This window comes from Telopea speciosissima, chromosome 6 (assembly GCF_018873765.1).
Source record: "Telopea speciosissima isolate NSW1024214 ecotype Mountain lineage chromosome 6, Tspe_v1, whole genome shotgun sequence".
Taxonomy (NCBI): Eukaryota; Viridiplantae; Streptophyta; class Magnoliopsida; order Proteales; family Proteaceae; genus Telopea; species Telopea speciosissima.
In genome coordinates, this window is record NC_057921.1 from 60,589,644 (window position 1) to 60,616,246 (window position 26,603).

Here is a 26,603-nt window from a genome sequence, read left to right on the forward strand (position 1 = left end):
CTTATAAAAAAATCCCTCTAAATATTGACTATTTATTTATAGGTTTTGACAAAAAGTGATATGCCAGCAACCCCTAAGCTCTGGCACAATATGCCATAAGTCAAAACAGACGATGTTCATTCATAGATGTCACATAGAACTACTTCTTTACTATATCATCTGAAAATATCTCAAATACTATGTATTGATTTTTATCCCTTCTTATCTTTTAGGGAGTATACCACCGACCCTCAGACACAGAGGGGATAAAATGATCGTTCTATCCCTATAATGTCAAAATTCGCTCATTGGTCCACGTCGTAACCTTGGGATGACAAGCAAATCCACTCTCAGAATCGAAAAAGACGACATATATGAGAGATTCCACACCGTCGCCATGGATTGATCCTTGTTCTCTACTACCCAGAATTTTATTTTATCTACAACCCATTGACCATCTTCGTTGTTAGTGCTTGATCGGGCTTCGGAGACTGAAAACTAAGCCTCCACTCTTCACTTCACTCTTCAGAGGAACAGAGAAAGAGATAATCGAAGATGGGTAAAGGAGGGATGTCTCATGGTGTTAATGAAGGGGAAGAGAACATGGCTGCTTGGCTTCTTGGTGTCAATAATCTTAAAATTCAACCTTTCAAGCTTCCTCCTATTGGTTTGTCCGTAAACCCTTTTCTTCTAGATTCTAGATTACTTTGATCTTGCGTTTCATGATCTTTTTTAAACTTCACTACATCTTTCAGTTTATTTTTATGTATTTTGTTTCTTAAAACTTTATCTTTCTGATTGTGCAGGCCCTCATGACGTTAGAGTTCGGATTAAAGCTGTGGGTATCTGCGGAAGTGATGTTCACTACCTCAAGGTAACATCCTTATCTTCTTACTACCTCTCTCTGCTTCAAATCTCTGCATATCTTTTTAAATGCCTGGAGCTATCTGTTTATCTATTTTGATGTGAATTCTTCTATTCCTTGGTGATGATCTGTTGTTTTTCAATGATTGCAGACCATGAGTTGTGCAGGTTTTATTGTTAAGGAGCCCATGGTAATTGGGCATGAATGCGCTGGGATCATAGAAGAAACTGGGTCTGAAGTGAAGCACGTCGTTGTGGGAGACCGTGTTGCTCTGGAGCCTGGGATCAGTTGCTGGCGCTGCAATCTCTGCAAAGAAGGCAGCTACAATCTATGCCCTGAGATGAAGTTTTTTGCAACTCCTCCAGTTCATGGTTCTCTTGCCAATCAGGTTTTCACAAAGTTCTCACTGTTTCAAACAAAATTTTTTAAGATTTTGAACTCAATCAGATGCTATGTTAGCCAATGTTTAGCTAAAAAAAAAAATGTACCCCTTGTTTTAACCCCAAACTCACTTCTATCTTCGAAGACTATTGTAACTACCCCATTGATGTTAGAAGTGTCACTGTATTTGGATACTGTGCAGACTAAACCATATGCTTCAAATTGAATCATTCATAGACATGGTAGAGGGTGGATGTTTGTACTTAGTATTCATATCTTGGGCTTCAAGAAAAATGGAATTGTGTTAAATATGGAATGTGCATTTAAACATTAGTTTCATTGTTTTCTGGCTATTATAGACCGTTTTACAGATGTAGCTTTTTCTTGTAACAGGTTGTGCATCCTGCAGATCTATGTTTTAAGCTGCCTGATAATGTAAGCTTAGAAGAAGGGGCAATGTGTGAGCCCCTTAGTGTTGGTGTCCATGCTTGTCGCCGTGCTAATATTGGGCCCGAGAAGAATGTGTTGATTATGGGAGCGGGTCCCATCGGGCTTGTTACAATGCTAGCAGCTCGAGCTTTTGGAGCCCCTAGGATTGTCATTGTGGATGTTGATGATAACCGTTTATCTGTTGCAAAGAAACTTGGTGCAGATGAAATTGTTAAAGTTTCAATTAATATTCAGGTATTTTTACTGGCTCAACTTTCTCTCCTCACTGTGTTAAGTGTCAACTAGGCATCAACTTTTTAATTGACTGAAATACTCCAGATGTTGCTCAATATATATCAAGTTGACTAATCGCAAGTGGACTAGCCAATTGTAAAGTTCCATTTTTTATTTTATGCAAAGCACTAGCAAACCATTATGTTATTCTTTAATGAGATTGCAGTCAAGTAATTTTTTTATGAATAACCACAAATTTTATTGCTGAAGAAGTGAAGAACAGTTAAAGTACATTAGAGATTGTAATTGAGTAATTTAACCATCCTAATCCCATGGAAATTTAGTGGTCTTGTCATTTACAGCTAATGATAAGATAGGAATTGTATGTGGGATTTACTTTATACTACCTTAATCTCTTAATTCTGAATAAATAGATAGCCACTTTGAATGCCCTGCTAAAATAAATAATATTTTTCTACTATAATAGGGACCTCTTCCAAAACTTTGTGCTCAAGTAAAAATGAACTTATCAAGGATAGACTCTTTTTAATTTTTTTAGAACTAGGTAAAGGTTTATATTAGTAATCAAAATAGTGGAAGGTGTAAGGGAATGCCCTGATTCTTAAAACCCAGGAAGGGTGATGGTGAAGTGAGGCAGCAAGCCAGGAATGCTATCCTCTGAAGTTATTTAGGCATTTCTTTCTTGGAAGGGAGCTTTGATATTGTTTACTTAAAGAAATTAGGAAACAAGAGGTAGGGGATCCTTTCATCACAAAAGAAATTTAAAAAAAAAAAACAGATAGCATTAAGGTAGAGCTAGGGTAGCCTATGCTCCTGTTGTAGAATGGTTCATCAAAGTAGTTATATTTTCCCCAAGTTTCTCATGCGTCTGGAGATCACTTTGTAATATAAACTAGTTGTTGGGGTATCCAAAGTATTAAGGTGCTATTTAAGAGTTGTGGATGCATGTTTACTGCAATATAATGGTGTCTGTCATTGAGTTAGAAAAAATTCTAGAATCTAATTGTTAGAAGAAAGATTAAGTAATTAATAACCGGTACTTGTCAGAACCGCCTGTAATTCTTCATGGTCAACTTTTCATTTCCTCCTAGTTTTTCTTGGGTATGCTATTATATCATGTTTCGAGTTTCAGCTGCTCAATTTTTTAAAGAATGCTATTTTTCCAGGCAATATTTTTTTTAATTGTGGCCAAGATTCAAAAATTTAAAGGGCGACAGTTCTCACGCAGAATCTTCCTCTGGCACCATTTGGTTGCAAGGGAAATTGAAGGGAAGGGAAGTGAAGATTTTAAACCTAATAAAGAAACTGTTATAATCATTGTCCCACATTATTGTATAAACTACTTAAATTTATTGTCATATTAAGTAAATTTCTTACCTAAATAAAGAAATTTTCTTATTTTATTTTTTATCTTTGCTCACATAAATAAAACCTGATTCTTATTCCAGTGGCTCTTGTGCTTTCAGTCACCAGTTTGTAACTAACCTGTTCTGCAGGATACTGCTGAAGAAGTGGTTCAAATAAACAAGGCTATGGGAACTGGAGTGGATGTGACTTTTGACTGTGCAGGCTTTAACAAAACTATGTCTACAGCTCTGGGTGCTACCCGTGCAGGTGGTAAGGTGTGCCTTGTGGGAATGGGCCATAGTGAGATGACTGTTCCTCTTACTCCAGCAGCTGCAAGGTAAATTTAACTCTTTACTTTGGTTTCTAGATTTAATTGTTGAATCTCAGAAAAGAAAATATTTTTTCTGCTTGGGTTCAAAGTCCTATTATATGTAACTATGGCACTTGTCTTTATGTTTTCTATTTAGCTTTTGTGATGGATCATTGTTAATTTTGGTCTTTCTTGGTGTCAGAGAGGTGGACATTATCGGCATCTTCCGCTATAAAAACACTTGGCCCCTTTGCCTTGAGTTTCTGAGTAGTGGAAAGATTGATGTGAAGCCCCTAATAACCCACAGGTTTGGGTTTTCACAAAAGGAGGTAGAAGAAGCCTTTGAAACCAGTGCTGGTGGAGGTAATGCCATCAAAGTGATGTTTAATCTGTAGATGAAATACAACACCTTCTTGGTTTCTTGTATTGGGCTAGATCTGTTCCTATCTGCTTTTATTGGAACACATTTTGTGAATATTAAGAAATAAAACTGTTAAGAGATATGTAACATGATGGGGGGGAGTCCCCCTATCGTGCTTTCCTTTTGTTAGGATACTTCGTTTATTTACTTTCCCAGTTTGATTAGGTTGCTGTTTTAGTTTTTTAATCCATCGCAAGGACTTAGGAAGTCCTTGCTCCTTTGTAGTTGTGACTATATATATATAGGAGGGAGGCTGGGGGTATAGCAGTTTTCTCTCCCTTCTTCCTCAATCTGTGTCAATCTCTCTCTCACCCCCCCCCCCCCCTTCTTTAGCAAGCACTGGTTACAGGTTCTGGGATTCTTTACAAAAATATAGTGTCATCGTTATAATTTTATTATTCTCCTTTGGTGTATACATAGCTTTATAAACCCTTCACTTGTTTAGATGAGTAACTTCTTCTCCTCATTATTGGCCATCACAACATACCTTGCTCTGTAGTGGCTCTCTGGCTATAGTAAAAAGATAATGCATAAAACCAGCTTCTCCCTGGATCTCTGAATCTATTGTAGTATAACACTATCCTATAAGTGTTGCAGGTCTGCCTGGTGGAAATCATTCCTATTTGATCAATTTTTCAGGATATTTTAAGTAGCTACTGGTTTTTCATTGTTAAACAACCTTCCCCCAACCCCCCTCTCCCCCCCCCCCCCCCCCCCCCCCCAAAAAAAAAAAAACAAAAAACAAAAAACTACCGTCATCATACCCAAAAATAATAATAATAATAATCTACAATAGTAAGGAAAATACAGAAAAGTTCGCTGTTGCCCATACCAAGATGCCAATGGTCGACTCTTCCAGCCTACTGCAGAAGCATTACATGCTAATGTGGAAGGATGGTAGATCCACCTGTTTGGAAATTGAATAATGTCTTTCTAGGTACTTAGGAGCCTCAGTGAATATGAGGTTAGTCCCATTTTTCCATCCTTTTTATGTTAAATCAAAGCAATGCACAACCTCATCAATCTGAGTTCACTAATTGATGTTTCCCATCTAAGATCTCCTAGTCCTAGAAAAAGTGTCAGTCCAAATTGGTTGCCTGACAACTCTCTACTCAGTAATTGGAATCAATACAACTCACACTCCCTCTACCCTCACACCCCTTTCACCAAATAAAGCCAATGCTCTTGCTCTTGTTCTTGTTTCAATTCTTTGAGGCTTCAGCATCATTTTCACATTTACATGTGAAGGTGGCTGAGAATGTGAAACACAGGACTGATTCTGCATACAAACACAAAAAACTTCCTATAAGTTCAAAAAATAGTTGTCAAACTGGTTAAGTAATGTTGTAAGCAACCATAATTTAGGGCTGTGTTTAGTGTGCATTCTAGGTCGTTTTCACATTCTCAGATGATAAAAATAGTTGTTTTTATGCATTCATAGATTATTTGTTCCCTTGTTTCCATTTGGAGTTAAATAATAAAGGGAAAATTTCACGGACACCCCCTAAAAGTATCCAATATCTCAGAAACTTATCATACTTGGTCAAAATGTCACAGACACCCCAAACGTTAAGCACAGTTAGTATCCAAAGGTGAAATATCCATTTTACCCCTTAGTTATTTAAATAAAAGGACAAAATTGTCATTTTATCTTCTTCCCTCTATGGCTCCGGCTCCGGCTCCGGCGACCATCACCTGCTCCGGCTACGACGACCATTACCATCGGCAAGGCAAGGAGAAAGCGAATTGAAGAAGGGCGACAAAACAAGAAGATGACCGGACTTCCATTTCCACCCACGGCTGAAAGCGAACTGCAGAAGGGCGACAAAACGAGGCAAATACATCTTCCATTTCCGAAACCCCATCACCGACCCTCTCTCAAAACCCATCTCTGCTAAAACCGCCATCATCTCCACTAACCCCTATTTCTCCTTTCATCCCTATTCTTTTCTCTTTATTTTTTTATCATTTTCATTCTATAAACCCTCATCCCACCATCACCGATTCTCCTCTCCATTTCTTTTCACTTCTAATCTAACCCACATCCTCGTCTAAACAAAACCCCAATCTGAATTCCAGCCATGACCGACCACACCCACCCTCAACTAATTTATCATTTTTTATCCCATCATGTCTTTGATTTCCTTTTCCATTTTCCCTCCCAATAACCATTGGATCCCTATTTCTTTTCTTTTATTCTCATTTTTCCAAACCCAACACAGAATCAGAATCCATTGGCTGCCATCATTTTTTTTCAAGCTCTCTGGAATCCATTGTTGGCTGTGGTGCAAAGAAATGTGGAGCAGAAAAAATAGAAGAAGATTAGGAAGAAGAAGAGGAAACCCGGGCGGAGAAGAAGGAGATGGGGAGGAAATTGTGCAGACATAGAAGGAGGGCTGGAGGGGGTGGCGGTGATGGTGGTGGCGGCGGCGGAAGAAATAGCAGAAGGAGAAGAAGGAGAAGAAGAAGGGGAGAAAAAAGGAATAAAAAAAAAAGTATTGAATAAAAACAAGGGCAAAATTGCCTTTTTCTAAAAACTAACTTCTAAAATCATTAATTCATCATTAAGGGTATTATAGGGATTTCATTGTGGTAAAGGTAATTTCGCCATTTAAAAAGAGTTAACAGACACTTAACTGCAGAGACTAACGGAGTGGACTAAATCAAAATAAATTCATAAAAATAGGGGGTGTCTGTGACATTTTGACCAAGTATGGTAAGTTTATGAGATATCGGATACTTTTAGACGATGTCCGTGAAATTTTTTCAATAATAAAAAAATATATATATTTGTTGTGAATATGTACTTCCTTCTCACAGTCTCTCTCCTTTATCCACGGTCTCTTCACTAAATGTGTCGGTGCCTTCTCCTTCCTCACGAAACATACCATTTCGCTATCTACTATTGACTTGGCAGGTAAAATATAAGCATCGATGAAATGAAATCTGGTCTCAAAGTTTGGCTTGTTTTTTTGGGTAGAAGCCTTAAAGTTTGGCTGCTGGTATTATTATTCTTCGTAGGCATATATAAGTCAATAAAGCATATGTCTCATTTTGTACATAATTGAACTGTCTCTCCACTCCTTTATCTTTTTTTCCAAATTTATATTAGAAAGCTTGGAAGTGAAACGTATGAATCAATCTCTCTCTCTTATTAAAAGGGGAATTGGTCCCTATTGATTCTGATACGGATTGGATTGGAATTGATCAAAATCGGTCCTAAAACCCTAGAACCGGCCCTCATATGTGAAAATTTAATGAGCTGATGACCAAAACCCTAGAATCAGTCATGTTCAATCGGCCGAAATTGAGATCAATTCCGATCCAAATTGGCCAATTTGGCCGATCTGATTCCAAATTTCGAAACGATGCTTTCTCTCTCACCAAAAAGAGAGGAAAAAAGGGACCTGATTGATGGTGCACCATTATGGTTGTGTAGCTTGATCATTGTGCTCTACTAAGTTGTGTAGAACTAGCAAACCTAAATAGTTTGTACTTTAAGCTCTTCTACATTTTATTCTAGGCCGGGTTAAATATTAGTATTCTAATTATTTTACCCGAACAACAACTAATTTAGAACACTATAGAGTATTACAAGTTGAAAAAATTTTAACAAGAAAGAAACGAATGTTAAGGTAACAGAAAAATCAGTTATAACTAATAAAATTTTTTAAAAAAGAAAAATTGGAAAAAGAAGGCTGTCAAGTTACATGAAATGAACGCCCTACCTATCGTGAAATGAAAATTTCCACCCCAATTGAATGCTTTTGTGCGTAATTTCATTAGCCCCGTGCTGGTGCAGGGCCACGCAGCCTGGCAGTAATCTCCCAGCTCCCCAAAAAATATTTAAAAAAACTAACATATAAGATTCAAAGTTCAAATGACCAATTTTCCCTTCAGCCACATTCAAGGGAGAATCCCTTGACCGCGGTGGCCTTCGGACGGTTAGAAGAGGGTACCATGCACAACCTGTGTTTGTCCAATAAAAGATGTTTAATGAGCCTAGGATGGTAAAGATCCCTCAAAATTTGCTGCCAGGTTGCATGGCATTTGTGCCTAGACAGAGGAAGGGAAAAATGACTTGTACGCATTTTTATTGGCATTCACACTGGTGTAGAGCCACGCAGCCTAGCAATAAACCCCTCCCAAAAATAAACATATCTAAAAATACTAAACTATAAAATTCAAAGGACAAGGTTTTCCTTAGGAAGAATCCCTTGACCACGACGGCCTTCAAATGAAAGGAAAAAGGGGATCATACACAATATGGGGGTATTATCGACTTTTTTGGGATATTTAATAACCCTACAATGGTGGGTGACCCTTCAACCATCACTGTGGAAAACTTTCCCTAAATTCAAATGTCATTACTTGAATGATTCGCTGGTGGACCGTATCGAAGATTGTTTGATACTTGAATTGATAATGAACCTACGCAACAAACACAAATTGGGCCAAAGTCCAATCATCTAATGTGGTCAAATCAGGCCATATCCTTCTTTTTTTGGACAATAATCAAACCAGTCCATATCAATGTTTTGGTTATTGCTCCTTATAAAAAAGCAGGCTTAGAATATGAAAGATTCAAATGAAGGGAAAGATTCGACGCATTGTGGAGTGAAGGAATCGTATAGCCATCAATGGTTGTTAATATCTATTCTCCTCTATTTAAGGAATGGTTATTAAGATATTTACTATTTCCCTATATCCTATGGACACCATCCAGAAGGCCTCGGTCAAGGAATCCATAGTCTGTGACTAAAAAAAAACTTAATCCAATTAATTAAGTATGCCCAAGACTCGTTCAATAGAAAAATGTTTTTTCGCCATCTAAGGTGTTTTGACTCTATTATTGGACTCCTGGAATAGTGAATGCCATAGTTAACTTTCAACCCCTATTTATGAATATTCAAAATACTTTTTCTCAGTCCAATCAAAAGATTAGATATCCATGAAAATGTCCATTTGATTTTCTCATTTTGAGTTTTTCTCTACTTTTTAAAAATAAATTTCCCCATCAATTAAATTACATAACCACAAATTTAATTATTTTTTTTTGTTTTTAGGGTAGAAAATTACATAACCACAATAGGACGTAAAGAAACTAAGACAAAACTTTCATCAAAAAACAAAAAAGAAACTAAGACAAAACAATGCATTAGAGCAATACCCTTCCCTTTGGTACTGAGGGGTGTCAAATCAGTCAGTCCGTTTCTTATTGGTTCGGCTCTAATCAGACCGGAGCCATGGAACTTAACACCCAAACCAACTGATTATTTAATCGGTTATTAGTCTCAAAACCAGAATCAATAAGCAATTGGTTTGTATTTATTTAGATTCTAATCGGAAGCTTATCACATTTGTTCTTAAACTGTAATAATGTTAAAGTTCCAACTGAGTTTTAAAATTCTCAACCGGACCACTAATTAAATGGTCGGTTTGGTTCCATTTTTAATCAGTGCGAATCCAATTCTGGTTCGTTGGCTTCAGACCATTTTATTGATGCCCTTATTGGAACTCAATTAGCATTCACTTTAAAAGACTATTTAACCAGCAAGAGAACCCAATTACTCCTTTGATCAAATTCCCATACCACTCGCTATAAGGGTAAATTCTAGAATAATTCCTAAATTATCATAGAAAGAGACCATGTGGGTCCATCTCAAATGTGGGGCTCATGGATATAGTTGACATGTCATGGTCAATGAAGCCCATATCATATTAGAGAAGATATTATTGTTTATGAGAGTTCGAATTCTGCCAAATTACCTCTTGGACAAATAGGCACTACTGATCCATCCATGGAATAGACTTGGGTTCGACATCAATTTGGATCCTCTACGGCAGGACAGTTAGTAGTCTTGGAGCTGCCCACACCAGACAGGGACGTGGATCCCACCTAGACCCCACCCAGGTACGGTGCTCGGGCAGTGGGTAGGGGGTCATTTCACCTCTGTCTGGATGTGGGCAGCACCAAGGCCTCTACCTGCCTGATTGTAGAGGATTAGAATCCAATCGACATAGGATGAACCTGAGGTGGGTCATGTTGGCTTGTCGACAAGAAAGACATAATAATGGAGCATGGTTTAAGGTATCAGAAATCAGTTTGAGATCAGATATCTTAGTCGATATCTATTTGGATCACTCTTTATTGGTCTGGATTGGATGGAATTGCCACTGCTTTTACATGTAGATTGGTACCATATCAGTCAATTCTCGAGATCAACCTCGGTTGATACCAATCCAATCCGGGTGAATCAACCGATCTGATCCCCATCCTACATGACCCCACTTGGGCGTAAGTTGATTACAATGGTTTTTTAACCTATTATAAGCCAATTTTAGATGATTCTAACTGAAATGGAATTGAAATCACAATCGGTGAAGGTAGACTTCTGTCAGATTTTTTATCGATATGTCAAAATCTCTAGAGTTGATATCTTATACTAGGCTATCCCAAACTAGTGCCCATACACTAGATTGAACCCCATTAAATATATACCAACTTCACTTCCTTGAGTTACGGGTGTCAATTGAACCAGTTTTAGGTTGATAATGAGTCAAACGGTTAAGCCACAATTCAATTTGATTCGATTGCTCAACGAGTTGGTTTAATGGAGTCTTATAGGGTCGTGACGATAATGATTTTGTCACTATTATTGGTTTTTTTGGGTTTGGTTTCGGGTTTTGGTCTGTCAGATTCGATTTCTACCAATTTATTTTATCAATTTGAAGTGGATTCGATTCGAAATGAACCGGTCGAATTTAACTGATCCTACTGGTTCGGGTGGGAAATTGACAATCCTACCTTGAACCATGTGCCAAGCCAAGTTGTCCAATAACGAGCAATTAAATTATATATTCTTACCCAAGTAGGTGGTTGCTGACAGTTACTCCAAAGAGCACATGATGATTGCGTGTGTGGATGGTGTGGGCCGTGTGGCCCTGGCCTGGTGGATGCTTACAAGTCACCACCTCCACCACTCACTCGACCGTTCATATGTCGAAATTCACACTTAAATCTAATCCAAATCCAAACTAAAGCATGACGAACAGTTTGGGTTCGGTTTTGTACTTTTCTATTCCTATTCTTTCTCGAGTTTCAGGTTTTTTAAAGGGTTAGTTGACCTAACATTTTTGTATCAGTTTTGTAGAATTACTTAAATACCCTTAAATTTTACCCATATTTACCTGCTCTGTTGTATTTTAGATCTAAAAACCATGACTATATATGGTCATTAAGAACCAAGCGTGTCAATTGGTCGGTTTGGACCGATTTTGGTTTTATAAGAGTGAATTCAAAACCAAACAAATAAAGAAAGCTTTGTTTTCAGCCGGTTTGGTTTTGGGTTCTTATCGGTTCTCTTATGAGAACAAATATGTTAATAAGTTTGAAGCTGGTATTAGGTTCTTACCGGGTTATTTTGGTTTGGTTTTCAGTTCAGTCAGACCGGTTTCATTGGTTCTAAAAAAAAAATCGAATATTATAATAACGAGAACCCTCTTACTGTATGCTATTGTATATACCACTACTAGTGGTAGATCGAGTGGGATGACCCACGGATTGAAAAAATTGGAAAAAGATCCAATGAATCGACCAAGCCCAATCCCAACTCATGTTGTTCCAAAGTGGATAATCCAGTCAGCATTTCTAGGGTTCAGGAAGCATCTAATCAATCCGGCTGATTCCGGCCCATTGGGAACAGAATCAGGTTGGAATTGACTAAACCCGGTTCAGATACTGATTCATGGTTTTAAAACCCTAGAATTATAACCCTAGATTTTAATATTTTTGTGGTCAGAGATGAATTAATGAAAGGTCATAGTGGTTTTGGAGGAGAAGGTGATTCACGCTTCTAAAATATAACCGACCGACCCAAAAAGCCACCATCAATCCCACTCTACACACGTCCGCGTGTCCAACGAACCAAACACCCGATTAAAAAGCCCGAAATTTCTCTTCACGCCCCTCCACCTCACCCCACCCCTTCTCCATGGATGCTCCACCACTTCCCTGCTTCTCTTTTTAATATATATTCTCTTCATTCATCCTCTGTTTCTTATTCTAACTTCTTAGCCTTCTCTCTTTCTTTCTTTCTCTCTCAAATCTTCTAATGGCTTCCAAAGTCTCAAAGAAATCGATAAGAACAGCAATAGCCATAGCTGATACAGCTGCCTGGTATTGCTCTCTTCTCCTTGTAGCTCTCATCTTGTTTGGTTTAGTGAGGGAAAGTTCTAATACAGAGGAACCCGTGAGAGGAAAACAGCTCTTGAGCCAACCCTGTGATGAAATTTATGTCGTTGGAGAAGGTGAGACTCTTCACACAATCAGCGACAAGTGCAATGATCCTTATATAGTTGAACGAAATCCTCATATTCATGACCCAGATGATGTCTTCCCTGGACTTGTCATCAAGATCACTCCTGTTTCTAATCCAACCACCACCAACAAGTTACAGAGGTAGAAGAAGCGAATGAAACAGAAATCTTTGTTAGTGTTTTTTTTTGGGGGTTTTCTAAACAGAAGATTTCTTGTTTGTATCATATGGAAGATTGGATATAGAATGTAAAAGACAGAACTTTAATTCATTTTCTCTTTTGAGTTCCTCTGTTTCAGTTTTCTGTAATAGATTTTACATAGAAGTGATGATGATCAATACCATGATATGGGTTTGTTTTATAGAATTTCGATCGGCTCCTTTGGATTGCTTGTGTTCTTGTTGAGAGAAACAAAGATTATCAAATTAATCAGAACTCTGTTTCTCCAGTGCTCTGTTTTCTGTTGTGAATGATCGAGTTGGTTGTGTAGTTGGTGAAGGCTGAGTTGGTTGCGTTTTTGGTGAGCAACTAGAAAATTTTGAATTATTATAATTCTAATAGTAATCGACCCTTTAAGGCACTAAAAAGGATTTTTAATGAATTAAATAAATTTGTTTTAGTATAGTTAAGACAGATATATTACATTTAATATAATCTTCAAACCCCACGAAGCAGGGGAGTCTATCCCATGACCTCCAAGGACTTGCGATCTTAATGACATCTGGCCTTTTTTTAATTCCATAAATGCCCTTCCATGCATTGTTAATGGTTGTAGATGAGACAGATGTCATCTAGAGAGGGTTGTTGACCCATCATAATTAAAGAAAATTTCAAGAAATAAATAAAAAAAATTTAGACCATTGCCTCTTCATGGGGTTTGAAGATTATAAAGTTTAGAACCCTTTGATTAGATTGGGAAAGGGCATTTTCGACTCACTAGAATAGAGGTGGAAGTTGTATCACATCATAAGGTAAAGGCAATCTTAGTAGAATGTGTTTTTAGATTGGATTTAGATTGAATGTTTTATGTATGAATATGGAGGGTGGACCTCGTGCAATGGTATGGTTGCTCCATTGCGATTTGGTGATCATGGGTTTTATGATTCAAATGGAGTATTTAAGTAAAAAAATAAAGATTTCATTGGAAACAAATGATTACCAAAATTACTAAGAGTTTAAGGTAAAAACCAAAAAAAAAAAAAAAATTTTTACTTTGCAACAAGATGGAACTTTAATAGCCTAAGAGCCATGGAAGCTATGGAAGGTGGAAAGTATCCAATTTAAAAGTCTAACGACTTTAAAATCCAATTTGACTCAAAGAGTTTGTTTCAAGTTTCAATAGATAAGGACCTCACCACTATTAATTACTTTTTATAAAAACCCATACATAATATGTATAGGATAATGGATTATGGGTGCATGGGGGAATCCCTTGTTAAGTTCTAATTTGACGGCCACAATGCCACTCCACATCTTTCTTCCTTTTTTTCTTTAAAAACAAAATTATTAAAACAGAGAACCATGAAAGGACACCTGTAAGAGAGAGAGATCTCTTTTTTTTTTTTTTTTTTTTGGGTGAATAAGAGAGATCTGCTTTGATACTACTTCCCTCACCAACCGCCGCCTACCTAGAATGGCTATGACTTATTAGAGACACTCTTGATGGCAAAGTAAGTTAAAAAGTATCCAATTCCAACCTACCACTTTGAATAGTCCATTTTCAGCTCTTACTCCGATTTTTTGCAATCCAAAAAAAACAAGAAAAAAGAGAAATGTCGGAAATTATCTTCTCAAGTGCAATGCATCACATTTAAAAATCCAATCGCTCACCTTACACTTGAAAGAATAAAAAGATACCATTGTAATTGTTTTAATAATTGGATTCTTAAATAATGCACCACACTTGAGAGGATGAAATTCCTAGAGTATCCGCATCAACATCCATGACCGTTATTGGTTTTTTGTAACGGTCTCTTACTGGTCTATTATCAATTACTCTTGTCTTGTTTTTTTATATACAAAACAGAAACACATGTGAATTATATTGAATTTTTTCCGATTTTGATTCAAACAATCAATTTTACCAATTTTATCAATCGTGTTTTGGTCTTTTAATTGTTTATAAAAACCAAAATCAATATCGAACCAATAAGAAATTAGATCGATCGATTTTCGGTTCGATCAAGTCAGTTTCGGTGGGTTCAAATGTTCAATCGGATCAGTCTAATTTTTTACCACCCTATAATTGGGGATGGCTAGCTAGACCTAATATGTAATATATGATTCAAAAATACAGTTTATGAGATTAATTTATCTAATAAAGTTTTATAACATAGTTAGTCAAAGTCAATAATCAAAATTTCTGATTAAAGTTGTTTTGTGTTGTCCATTACATTAGAATATTCTTTACCACTGAAATTTCTCGGAGCAATCATCTTAAATTTGTATTTAATTCCGACAAATTAGAAGATTCTAGTTTACTACTACCAGGTGTAGGTTGCGCCAAGAGTAATTGGGCCTTGGAGTTAAAGCCCGCAAGGTGCAAAACTGGGCATGGGCTAAAATTCTTCTCCCAGGCAAGTTTTATTATGAATCAATGAAACCTCTTTGTCTACAAACAACCCCTTTTCTTTTCGCTCAGTTTGGATTGTGAGAATCCAAGCAGTTGTGAATTGGTTACTTTTCATATTAGATTTGGTAATGATTAGTTGTTTAGCTAACATATTGGAGATATAGTAGGTTCACATCCCATTCCCACCATGCATGTGAGAGAATCCTCATGCACTTGCAGGAATCGGTCAAGAATTGGTCGGAATTAGCTTGAACCCTAGAAAATCAGCATGAAGTGACTGCTCTGGATTAGCTGAAATCGGGATTCGATCAACTAATTTGATCGATCCGATTCGAAATCTTGATCACCCCCACCCCCACCCCTTTGAGTGCTTTGTTCATGCCTTTTAAAAGACAAACTTTTTTTTTTTTTTTTTCATCGCTGGTTGAGAGAATCTAGTCATTAGGACGTCATTATTCCTTGTTTTCCCTTATTGTATGAAGTCCGAAATTCCTTTATCACTATTCCAAGAATCTCATCGAACCACGAAACCCATGGATTAAGAGATTCTCTCTTCATTTCGTATGCCCTTTTTAAGGCCTAAAGGAAATGAATAACACCCAATATGATGATTCCAAGTATGGAAAAACACATCACCCAAGGTGGAATTTGAAAAACATTCAATCAACTCCCATTTCCATAGATTCCAAATTTGAGGTTTCTGGTGGATCCATATAGAGTTGGATATGGACCCTTAGATCTATTCCATTACTTACTTATCCCAGGGCCCAGAGGCCCCAGACATACTTTTGCAAGATATTCGGCATCATAGTAGAGAAAGCACCACTAGGATTTGACTCTATCGGTTTTGAATAAGTGATTCCAAATTGACTAATCATGTGGTCGCAGACATAAAGCACTTCCCACTACCACCCACTCGCACTCCCACACCCACATTAGCTCCTGTCAATGCATGAATCAACTGTGTCTATTGAATAAAAAATACATATTTTTTTTGTTTGGTAACTAATAAAAAATACATATTTAAATATCATGTGGTTGTGGGATTCGAATTCCATAGGTCATGTTGTTTGTTTAAGGCTTTAAGCAAGAAAAGAATAAAAATGAGAAAGAAAAAGCAGTAAAATATTTTCTGTTTTTCTATAAACAAAAATTATTTTAAAAAGTTTTGAAACAAAAGAATATATTTGTTTAAATCATCTTGAAAATAATGAATGTTGTTTTCTTTATTCTATTTCCATTCTTTCATAAATAATGCCTGATTTACTTAACTCTTTTGGTGGTAAGGGAATTATCATTAGGAACTTTGAGAGGAACTTTGTTATAACAAAATGGTGTTATCACACAAATCACACACCAATCCCAAAAGGTTAACCAGATTTTAGGACCGTAGAATGGTGGATATACACAATACAAACCACACACACACACTCGATGTGGAACTAAACCCAAGCACCCAGTGTTGCTTTTTTTTATTTTTATAAAAGTGTAATCACACAAACCACACACCAATCCCAAAAGGTTAACTGGGCTTTTAGGACCGTGGAATGACAGATATACACAACACACACACATGACACACCCGATGTGGGACTAAACCCACGCAATGATGATTTGTTGTTGGCAAGGAGTTTCTAGCTTTAGAGTCTATTTGTTGGTTGTATAAACCAATCTTCCTTCTTTTCTGATTAGGCTACTCATTTTCTTGTAGATGAAAATTTGTATCTTAGCCGTAATTTTGATAGTATTGATTTTTAACTTTGTTCGTAGGGAAATTATTGTTGAGCTTCACGTCTCTGTAATGCTGCCTTCCTCTCTACTATACTTGTCCATAGAGTGACTGACTCAGACTCCTATGTGCATTTTAATTCTTATTTTTCTCTCGAATATGAAGTCTTTCTTTTTATATTTTCAATGATAGACTTTCTCTTTATGATTGTCCAAAAAATCTTGGAAATAATAAGATTCTCAAATTATTTTCAAAATTAGGGAAAAAGAATACTATCTAATCGCGTGGACCTTGTGCCTACACATAAAAACACACAAAAGTATCACACTGTCCCATGGAATTGAAAGACAAAATGACCTCCACATCCATCACCATTATTTTTAAGTTATCATGTACCAACCTCAAAGCAGGGCACGCTTAGGTGTGTAGTCTATTTACTAATCACTAGATGAGATGCTCATCCATCTACGTGGCCTTTCAAATTGTAGTGGTAAGTGGTGATGGAGATTTGCAGATCATCATCCACCATGTATTTTTCAATTGAGATTAAAAAAAAAAAAAAGATTATTAAATCGGATAGGAATCAATATGGTCCAATTATTTTGGATCCTATTCCATTTGTATTGTTTAGAATCAGTTAACAATCGGTTGGAATCGGTCGATTCTTCATGAACCCTAGAAACATAGTGTGAATTGGCTGCTTTCGACAGTTTCGATTCTGATTTTTGAGACCGTGATGAAGATGCTTTTTGCGTTTCAGTTGATTTGTCAGCAACACTATTTTTATACGACTGAGTCGCATAGGATAAGCACTCTCCAACAATTCCATGGTTTATAGAGTTTTGGACCCCGCAAAAAGTCAATTGGGCATTAGTGAAAACTTGAACGGCAAAAATTGGAAATAGACGGTTTGCAAATTGAGAGGCAAATAAAATGGTTAAAAAAACAGAGAACAGATAAAATCGGAAAACAGAAGGTATACAAATGTAACATTTCTATAAAAATAAAAAAAAACAAATGTAACATCCAAAATTAACTCATATATATTTCACAGTCCATTGCACAGTTCAAGAAATGTCATCTAATATCATTCAATATCAATTTCCAAATTATACACTATAATGTTTAGAGTTATACAATTTGGCTTGGCTATGGCATTGCTCATTGTTGTCAACACAACCAATACACTCATGGAGCAATGCATGTTTAGTTAGAATTGGGAGTCTCGCTCTACAAATTCTTTTCAATAAATACATCAATTTGTCGCTCAATTTCGGGATCTATGCATTGACCTTTAATTGAAGGTGATATAATGAGAAATATAACTTTTCGAGTCATCTATACATTGGTGAAAAAATCAGATCAATCAGAATTCAAGATATATATATATATATATATATATATATATATATATATATATATATATATATATATATGATCAGTTATTGTTCAATAAGTTCAAAATCTAAAAAAAAACCAAAAAAATAAAAACGTATTTAAAACACGAATGCTCATTTTTTGCCCTTTTACTCTTATATGTTTAAAAAAACATTCCACAAAATCTGTTTAAAACAATAAAAAATAAGAACACTTATAAAATGGATTCACTTTCACTAACAGATGGTCAGAGTGGAGGAGACCAACATTGATACGATTCTCTGCCGACTTACTCGATTGAAGTGGCTGCGGGTGGACCGTGGACTACTTTTAATAGGTTTTTATTGCAAATTGGACCCAAATTGCAACCTCCATTACACCATACGTTTAGCTTTTTGGCCCACATTTGGTACCCTTTTTTCTTTCGCACGTGTTTTTTTATGTCTACTTTTTGCACAAGTCTCACATAGCCGTTAGGTAAAAAGGCTTGTGGGAAAACTATGATGAATGCCATATTTTTGGGTTACTAAAAGTAGATCTCCTTTGTCCTCCTCTTCTTCATCATTTCTTCTTCGTTTTTCTGATTTTTTGTTTTTTTTTATTTTTTATTATAATATCTCAAAGGCCAACCCTAGCACCTTTGGCAATAGGCTTTTGTTTGTTTGAGCCGTGAAAGGAACCCTTGTTTGTCGGTTTATCACTATTAGTTACAATATTCGTTGCATGTGATGATATGAGGGTAGGCTGAAAAACAGAAAATATGATCTGATCGAGGGAAAGCCCGGCGGGATTTAACAAATGAGATAAAATGGTATTATCAAGTTATCAATCCCAACCAACCTCAATGGTGATTAGTCTGGTATACCTATCTACCCTAATGGATCATTACTCCTAAATAAATATAGGTCCAATATTCTCTGTATTGAAGGCGTACAATCCACCCAAATACATGGGAGTTTAATTGATTGCCTCACCTTTTGAATGGTCGATCCATGTGTCTAGGTGTAGCCTTCACTCCCAGACAGAGAACTATCGCCCATACATATAAAAAAAAGAATGCTACCTGATTGTATGGCTTCTGTATCTTGACATAAGAGCATGTAAAATACCATCTCGTCTCCTGTGAAATAAAAAATACTTATTTATATTAATGTCATTGTGCACATATGTTCTCATTGGCCATTGTATTGGTACAAGTATTACACGACTAGAGAGTGATCTCTTGCCTATAAATATATTTTCCACCTGACAATTGACAAAAATAGGTTTAAAATGAGATGGGATTATCAAATTATCCATCCCAGTCAACTCCAATGGGGATTGGTACGTATGGTATGCATACCTATTGTAGTGGATCATAACTAGTAAATATATATCTATTCTACATGACAATGGAAACAAAAGTAGGTTTATCCATCCCTATCAACTCTTTTTACCCCAAAAAAAAACATTCCCTATCAACTCCAATGCCCAATGGCACCTTTTATTTTCTCAAAATGTTAATTTCATAATGTTTTATTAATTTTTTGTTTAATGAATGGATTTGCACTTAACCTGATCATAATAATAAAAAGGTTCTAACTATCGTAATTGATAAGGGCAATAACATTATGTCACCACATTATGGGATCGATTCCTGCTTTCACTTGGGGTTTGGGGTTCCCCCTCCCCCTCCCCCAAGAAAAAAAAAGGGGATGATGGGGATAAATGGTGACATGGTCATACCCACAAAACTTTAGCATCAATTAAGGTACCATGAGGTGAAAGATTAGGCTATTAAAGAAAGGTTGGCCAAATCTATCAACTTGTGCCCTAAAGGTTGGCTAAGTTAGTCAACTCATGCCCTTAATTAGGCAATGAAGGAAGGGTTTCCTTTTCTTTCTCTTACTTTTTCAATCTCCTTTACTCCCCCCCCCCCCCTCTTTTGGATGATCAATTTACTCAGTTGAATGCCTTCCTGTGTAGGGAATCAGCTAACAATTTGATATCAGTAGTGAGTTTCCTCTACTTAAACCTTTTTTTGTTGCATTTTTTTTTTTTTGTATTGCCTTTTCTTTTTATTCTTCTCTCAGGGATGTTTCTCTAAGAGTTTGAATAGTTTGGGTAACCATAAAGGTAATTGAGTGTTTGCCTATGGCAACATTTGAGAGACGTACATAACCAATCTTTAACGATGAATTTATTCAGTAATAAAACTATTTAATATATGTTAGGTTGTTTATGGAAAAAAAATTTAAATTCACCCCTAAAAGTTAGAATTTGGGTTGCCAAACAATGTAGATTTTCTAAATACATGGGATTAGGTATCAATCCAATACATGAGTAACATGGTTAACATCTAAAATAAGGGCAGGGTAAAAGAGGATGGGTTTGTATGGCAAGAAATTAGAGACTTTCACATGTAACCTTGTGATGTGCTGTGGAAAGTTTCAGAGTTTTCAGGAGATTGGAGAAGGTCAAAGTAGAATAATGTAAAAACACAAGCCCAAAAAAAATTATGTTTTATACCATCATTCTAATTAGGAATTATCATATATGTATTACATATAATTTGTCAAACCAAATTTAAACCACAATAGCATAAAAGGTCTTAGAAAAAGGCCTTTTATTTACGCAAAAGTTTCAAAAAATATATGTTTTGGAAAGGGTGAGGGTGGAGAAGAAAACGATCTCCATTCTTTATATATAATTAAAGGGAAATAGTTTATGTGATGGATCGTGGTGCCTACGCTTAGACACAAGAGGGGGTGAAATGACTGCTCCACCCCCATAAAATGCAAAATGACTGCCGCAGTTGATGCTTCCATGCATAGACCCTGTGCAGGGGTAGGCTCCCCCCGGCCCACAATAAACACTTCCTCATAATTAATGGGAGGGGGATCACTGCAAAGCTGCGTGGCCCCTGCACCAACGTAGGGAGCCAATGAGCACGCGGGGGCTTCCAATAGAGGTAGGATTATTTATTTCATGGGGACGAAATGATCATTTTTCCCTTCTTGTGTCTAAATGCAAGCGCTACATAGCCTTCCTTTTCCCTAATTAAATATTATCTCTAAATAATTGCGGGTAGAGGTTTCCTGAATGGTCGACTTAGAAACCCTTACCTAAATGGTGCTAAAAATAAATCACACAATAAATCAGATAGGACTGAAATTTTGTAGACCAATAGAACCCCCTACTCCCTTAGGTCTCCTCTACATATTTCAAGTTTAAGTCAAATCGGAGTTTGTTAAGTTTCAAATGGATATTTGAAAATCCAAGAGTATGGAGACTAGAGAGTGCATAGTAGTGATCGAGGTACTTTAGCCGTATATGAACATACATGATGATGTATGCATGCATATATATGGCTGTAAATGGATAATCGAAAATCCGAATTCGATCCGCATCCGTATCCGTTTAGGTGCATACGTATTCGATTAGAGATATTCGGAAAAAAATCCGAATACTCCGATAAAAATTCGAATCCGAATACTTAATTATAAAAAATTAAGTAAATAACGATCTTGAGGGTTTTTGAAGATTCAACAGGTTCTAGAATATGAGGAAAAGAGAATCATGATCTAAAACTATGGATTGAGAGTGAATTGTATCCACTAGGGGGAGGAAGGTTCGGGTTACACAAGGCAGAGGTGTAAACGGATGGTCGAAAATCCGAATTCGATCCGCATCCGAATCCATCCGAATCCGTTTAGAGGTATTCGTATTCGACCAGAAAATATCCGAATCCGATTACATCCGATCCGTATCTGAGCCGAATCTGATCTGTTTACAGGCCTATGCATATATGAGATATTTGATTGAATTAGATTCTAATTAAAGTGGACCGATGGTCATGATGAGGGGAATCTTTGTTCACCATGGGTGCAAGAAACTCGGTTAACTATAAAGTCAATACGTCTACATTGTGGGTTCATATATGGGTCATGTATGAATAAAAACCGTAGGATCCAGTAGACGGCATGCCTCTTTTGCTCAACACTCCAAGTCTCAAGTCTCAAGCAATTTCTATCTTTAGCCAATTAAGGTAACCTCAAAACTGATCGCTGATGAAAATAGATCGAGAGAGAATTCCCCAAAACATAGTGTGAGAGAATCTACACGCCACACCAATTGTAGTGCAGAGAATGATATCATTCATATGAGACCATATAATCAGACTAGAAGAGAGATAGAATTATAGAGAATCTCATGTGAGAGGGAAATGGACAAATAGTACCTTGACGTTATTCCTTACCAAAATTATAGGTAAGGAGACTAAAAAAAGTGAATTGTTAGGTAGGGACATGGATCTCTCCAGTCACTTGACAGTATTTGTGAGAGTTACGTGTTGTCATTAGAATGATAGAACTGAAATCTTTCTCTATTGGTTGAGACTTGGATGAATAGGGATCAATTAAACTTGCCTATTTAAAACATGGGCTGCGCTGTGATTCTCTAATAGGGGGAGTAGACCCTACCTTGGATAGTGTTTTCGGGCAAGGGTAGGATAGTCATTTCTATCTCCATATGAGGAATTAGAAAAATTGGAAGGAGCAGCGAATTGAAAGGGATAACGATTCGCTGGGCTGTCCTCCTTTTACCTACCAATCCACCACTAATATTTATTTATTCTCCTCAGCTCTGGTCGTCCCTTCTCCAGTACTACCTACCATTTTCTCTCTCTCTCTAAAAAGCTTCTCGGGGTTGAAGGTTTACATCCAGTTCCAGCTTCATTCAATGAGTCAAGGTTGAAGTCCACAGTTTTATCCTCTCAAGGATCTTAATCTCAATCTGTAAGTCAAGTTCTCTGCTTATTATCTTCTATTAAATAAGTTCTCCTTGATCTTCTTGCTGTTCCTTGTTTAATTTCTCCATTTCCTATCTCTTTACTGTGTTCTTTAGATTTAACTAGGTCTGTAGGGACAGATGAGCTTGTGACCTTAATTGGGGTACTTTTGTTATCATTTAAAGAAATATTTTTATGGTGAGTGTATGTTTTGTCAAGTCAATAAATAATCATCGACAAAGAGAATAATAATAATAAAGAATCTTCAAGGGTTGTAATCAAATCCATGAATCACATTTGATATGGTTCTTGTGAGCCCATTTTTGTTTGTATCCATTATTTAAATCAATATGACAGCAGTTCTGCACCAAACATGGAAAGAAGATTGTGAGTTATCATTTGAAAAAGGCAAAAAAAGGTTCTCTAACCAGCCGGGAGAGTGTACGCAAGCACACTCACGCACACTCTCTCTCATGAAATGACCTTGCTGCCCTTCTATGTGTAAAACTGTTCATCGCATCTCATTGGTGTGCTCGTCTATGAGAACCCTCTCGATCCCTTGAAACCTTTCCCACATTGCAAGTGTACTATAGTCCTCTCATGTGGGCTCTATGTGGATGATACCATTCTCTATGTCACCACTGATGTGGCATGAGAGGTTCCCCCTACGCTGGAGACGTAGGAAACTTTGAAATCTTAAATCTTTCCCATGTCGAAAGTGTACTATTGTCCTCTCATATGAATTTTTTTTATTGTTTTCTCTCTCTTGTCCCGATCATGTGAGCTTTATGTGGATGATATTGTTCTCTATATCACCACTGATGTAGCATGAAAGGTTCCCCCGACAAAATTGACACGGGAAACTTTGAAAACCTTCCCATGTTGTGGATTTTTTATTGTTTTCTCTCTCATGTCGTGTAAGCTCTCTGTGAATGATACCATTCTCTGTATCGCCATTGATGTGGCATGAGAGATTCCCCTACCCTACACTGGCGACGGGTGGTGACTGGTGAGGTAGGAGTTTTAGAGCACTGATAAACATGTCCTTTGGAGTTTTATGTCATTTCAAAACTTTGAATTGATGGCAGGAGCCCTTATTTGATTACATAGTTGAAATTCTACATCTTCTATAATTATAATTAAACTTTGTAGCATAGATTAAGATGTAAGTAAATGGAAACTTAATTTTCACCCCAAAAAAAAACTTAATTTAATAGAAGATATTTAGATGCCACCATTTACCAAACGTCCAAACCAAACTATGACCCTAAAAGTAGGTCCTATAATTTAGAATTAATTACTCCTAAAACCTACCTTCATTTGTTTTTATTTTTATTTAAAATGTTGTTTTAATCTCATTTAACTATTCATTAAAGTGATAGAGGTCTATATTTTGTGTCATACTTATACAGCTCATCTTACAGAAGGACATTCGATGCTTAGTTATATAAAAGGTGTAATTATCTATGAAGTGTTTACAAAGCACTCTCTCTTACTTAAAAAACAATTCATCATATTTTGATTGGTATTATTTGCATTGTAAATTGAAGATTATGATAAGAGATGCTTGGGTTTGGGGTTATGGGAGTCTTCTTTTTCCTTAGGATCTTTTATTTATAATAAATTTTTTTTTTTTTTAAACCTATGTGGCAATAAGAAATTCTCTTCTTTGTGTTAATATTTTTCTTTTTTTGATGGATCCATTGGATGGGGATTGCCATATTTACTTATTGCCTTTAAATTCCTTTAAATTGGGTGGTGGGTAACTAGGTCATGGGTTTGGAGTATGAACTATGGAGCGGACCATTTGATGGTGGGTACCTATGTAGGTTAGGATCTAGTTCTTCTCGAGGAGCTCAACACCCAAGGAGTGCCCAAGGGGCATAATTGTATTGTTTATTATTATTATTATTATTATCTATTTTAAAAATATGAGGTTCTCATGGATTGATGCATTTTTCAATCCACTAATTTGTGACAAATAAGAAAATTGTTAAAAATAAGAACACAATTGGAGAGCATGGTAAGATTGCCTAAGGACAGAACGTTTTCGTTTGACTCAGACAGTCTTACCGTGCTCTCCAATTGTGTTCTTATTTTTAACAATCTTAAGACAGTATTTGCACTCTATTACTGCAAAGGGTTACAGCAAACCTGCCTCCTAAGATAAATCAGGCTCGACTGATTATTGATTTGCAGAGACAGTAATCACTTGAAACTAAGAGAATTGTTCTACTTAATTGACTAACTTGTGGGTTATATATGGACTTGGACATGGTTGTTTATATGGGTCACCACCATTGGGCTCACAGAAGTGCAAAGTGCGACATCAAAGCGCTACATTGCGCTTCACGCACACGCACGCACTTGTTAGGACGGCGCACTTGGACGATCACCGTCCTCGCAAGTACACCTTAGAATCTCTTCTAAACATAGCATGTGATAAATGACCACTAACACATGTAAGCTAAACAAACTCCTTCTTCACAGTCGAAAGTCCCACATCAATATTTTGAAAATTCCAACAAAAAAGATCTGCATATTGTCGGTGTGCGGATTTTTTTTTATGTTTTCTCACAAAAACTGATGACTCCATACGTTGTTTTTTTTAAAAAAAAAAATTTTTAGTATGAGATTCACATGGGTTGATGCCTTTTTCAAACCTCTAATTTGTGATAACATATAGGTTTTTTCCACGTTGCCAACGTGGGAAACTTTTTCTTACTACAGTAATTAGAGAGAAGGGCAAAAATAAAAGTACAAAGTTTTCCTTCAACTAGTACATTTATCTTATATCATTATTACTTTATCCCTGTTACACAAAGTCGAAAGTAACTCTCTCTTTATGGTGATACCTACCCTACAATACATGAAGTGAAATGATTGATAGGAAACTGGGTAGAATACGATCAACCAAATTTAATAAAAATTGTTAGTATATAATTCCATCTAACGACATGTTGCAGATCAGGACAAGAACAAAATTTATCGAAGAGTGTGATGTAACATAGCTGTTTGGATCTAGATTAGATCGAACATATCTATTAGGACAAATACAAAGTTGATTTGAGGGTCCCTCGGACCTTGGATGTAATACTACTTGGAAACCCAGATCGGATTGAAATTGGCAAGAAGCCATATCATATCTGATCCTCAAGATTGAGTGTCGATTGGAAACAATACATTTTGAAAATCTATTAAAATTCAAATTAAAAAATTAGGGAAAAAAGAACATTGGCTGGTCATGTGACCTGTGTTCATACGAAATTACTGTCCCACCCTTTGTGAAATAAAATTTTCATTTATGTTGATGCCCGTGTGCTCTCATTGACCCCATTCTAATGTAAGGACCACATGACTAGACAATAATCTCTTGTCCAAAAAGAGATTGAGTTCCCTGTTTGGCTGTGTAGTGTACATTAGCACTTCCTTGTATCTATCTCTCTCTTTTCACAATAGAAGGCAAATATGGGAGGGAAGGAGAGAGAAACACAGGGAAAAGCTATCATATACTATGCAGCCTGACAGGGTTCTTTTTCCCTAGCTAATTTTAGTGAGGTAATAGGGGTGTGGATTTATTGCAGCCAATACTACAAACAATACCATTAATGGTGTCTTTGTGACCTTGGATTGGGCAACTAGGATTGTTGTGGAAGACATTCTAGTTTTAGTCTCTCAGTTTTCTATTGCTATTTAGCTCATGTTCCTCCTACTTCTGGTTGAGAAACCCATTTTTGTAGAAGACATTCTGGTTTTAGTTTCTCAGTTTTCTTTTGTTATTCTAGCTCATGTTCCTCCCTCTCCTGCTAGAGAAACCCATTTTTTAGATAAGAGGGAGGACTTCTTGGTGG

The 26,603-nt window shown here is 36.6% G+C and overlaps 1 protein-coding gene across 1 annotated transcript; it reads left to right on the forward strand.

The window, feature by feature from the left end:
• The first annotated feature begins 370 nt into the window (after nt 1–370).
• Nucleotides 371–3,967, forward strand: LOC122666225 (sorbitol dehydrogenase). The gene is made up of 6 exons (XM_043862378.1): nt 371–646; nt 786–853; nt 996–1,232; nt 1,619–1,909; nt 3,406–3,593; nt 3,769–3,967. The coding sequence occupies exons 1-6, from the start codon at nt 535–537 to the stop codon at nt 3,959–3,961; spliced, it is 1,089 nt and encodes a 362-aa protein (XP_043718313.1). The 5' UTR covers nt 371–534; the 3' UTR covers nt 3,962–3,967.
• Nucleotides 3,968–26,603: the final 22,636 nt, after the last annotated feature.

What these genes read in the sequence shown, in the direction of transcription:
- LOC122666225 (XM_043862378.1), top strand. Translation starts at nt 535, where the DNA reads ATGGGTAAAGGAGGGATGTCTCATGGTGTTAATGAAGGGGAAGAGAAC. An exon ending in GTGATGTTCACTACCTCAAG is followed by an intron (nt 854 to 995) that starts GTAACATCCTTA and finishes CAATGATTGCAG; the next exon opens with ACCATGAGTTGTGCAGGTTT. An exon ending in ATGGTTCTCTTGCCAATCAG is followed by an intron (nt 1,233 to 1,618) that starts GTTTTCACAAAG and finishes TTCTTGTAACAG; the next exon opens with GTTGTGCATCCTGCAGATCT.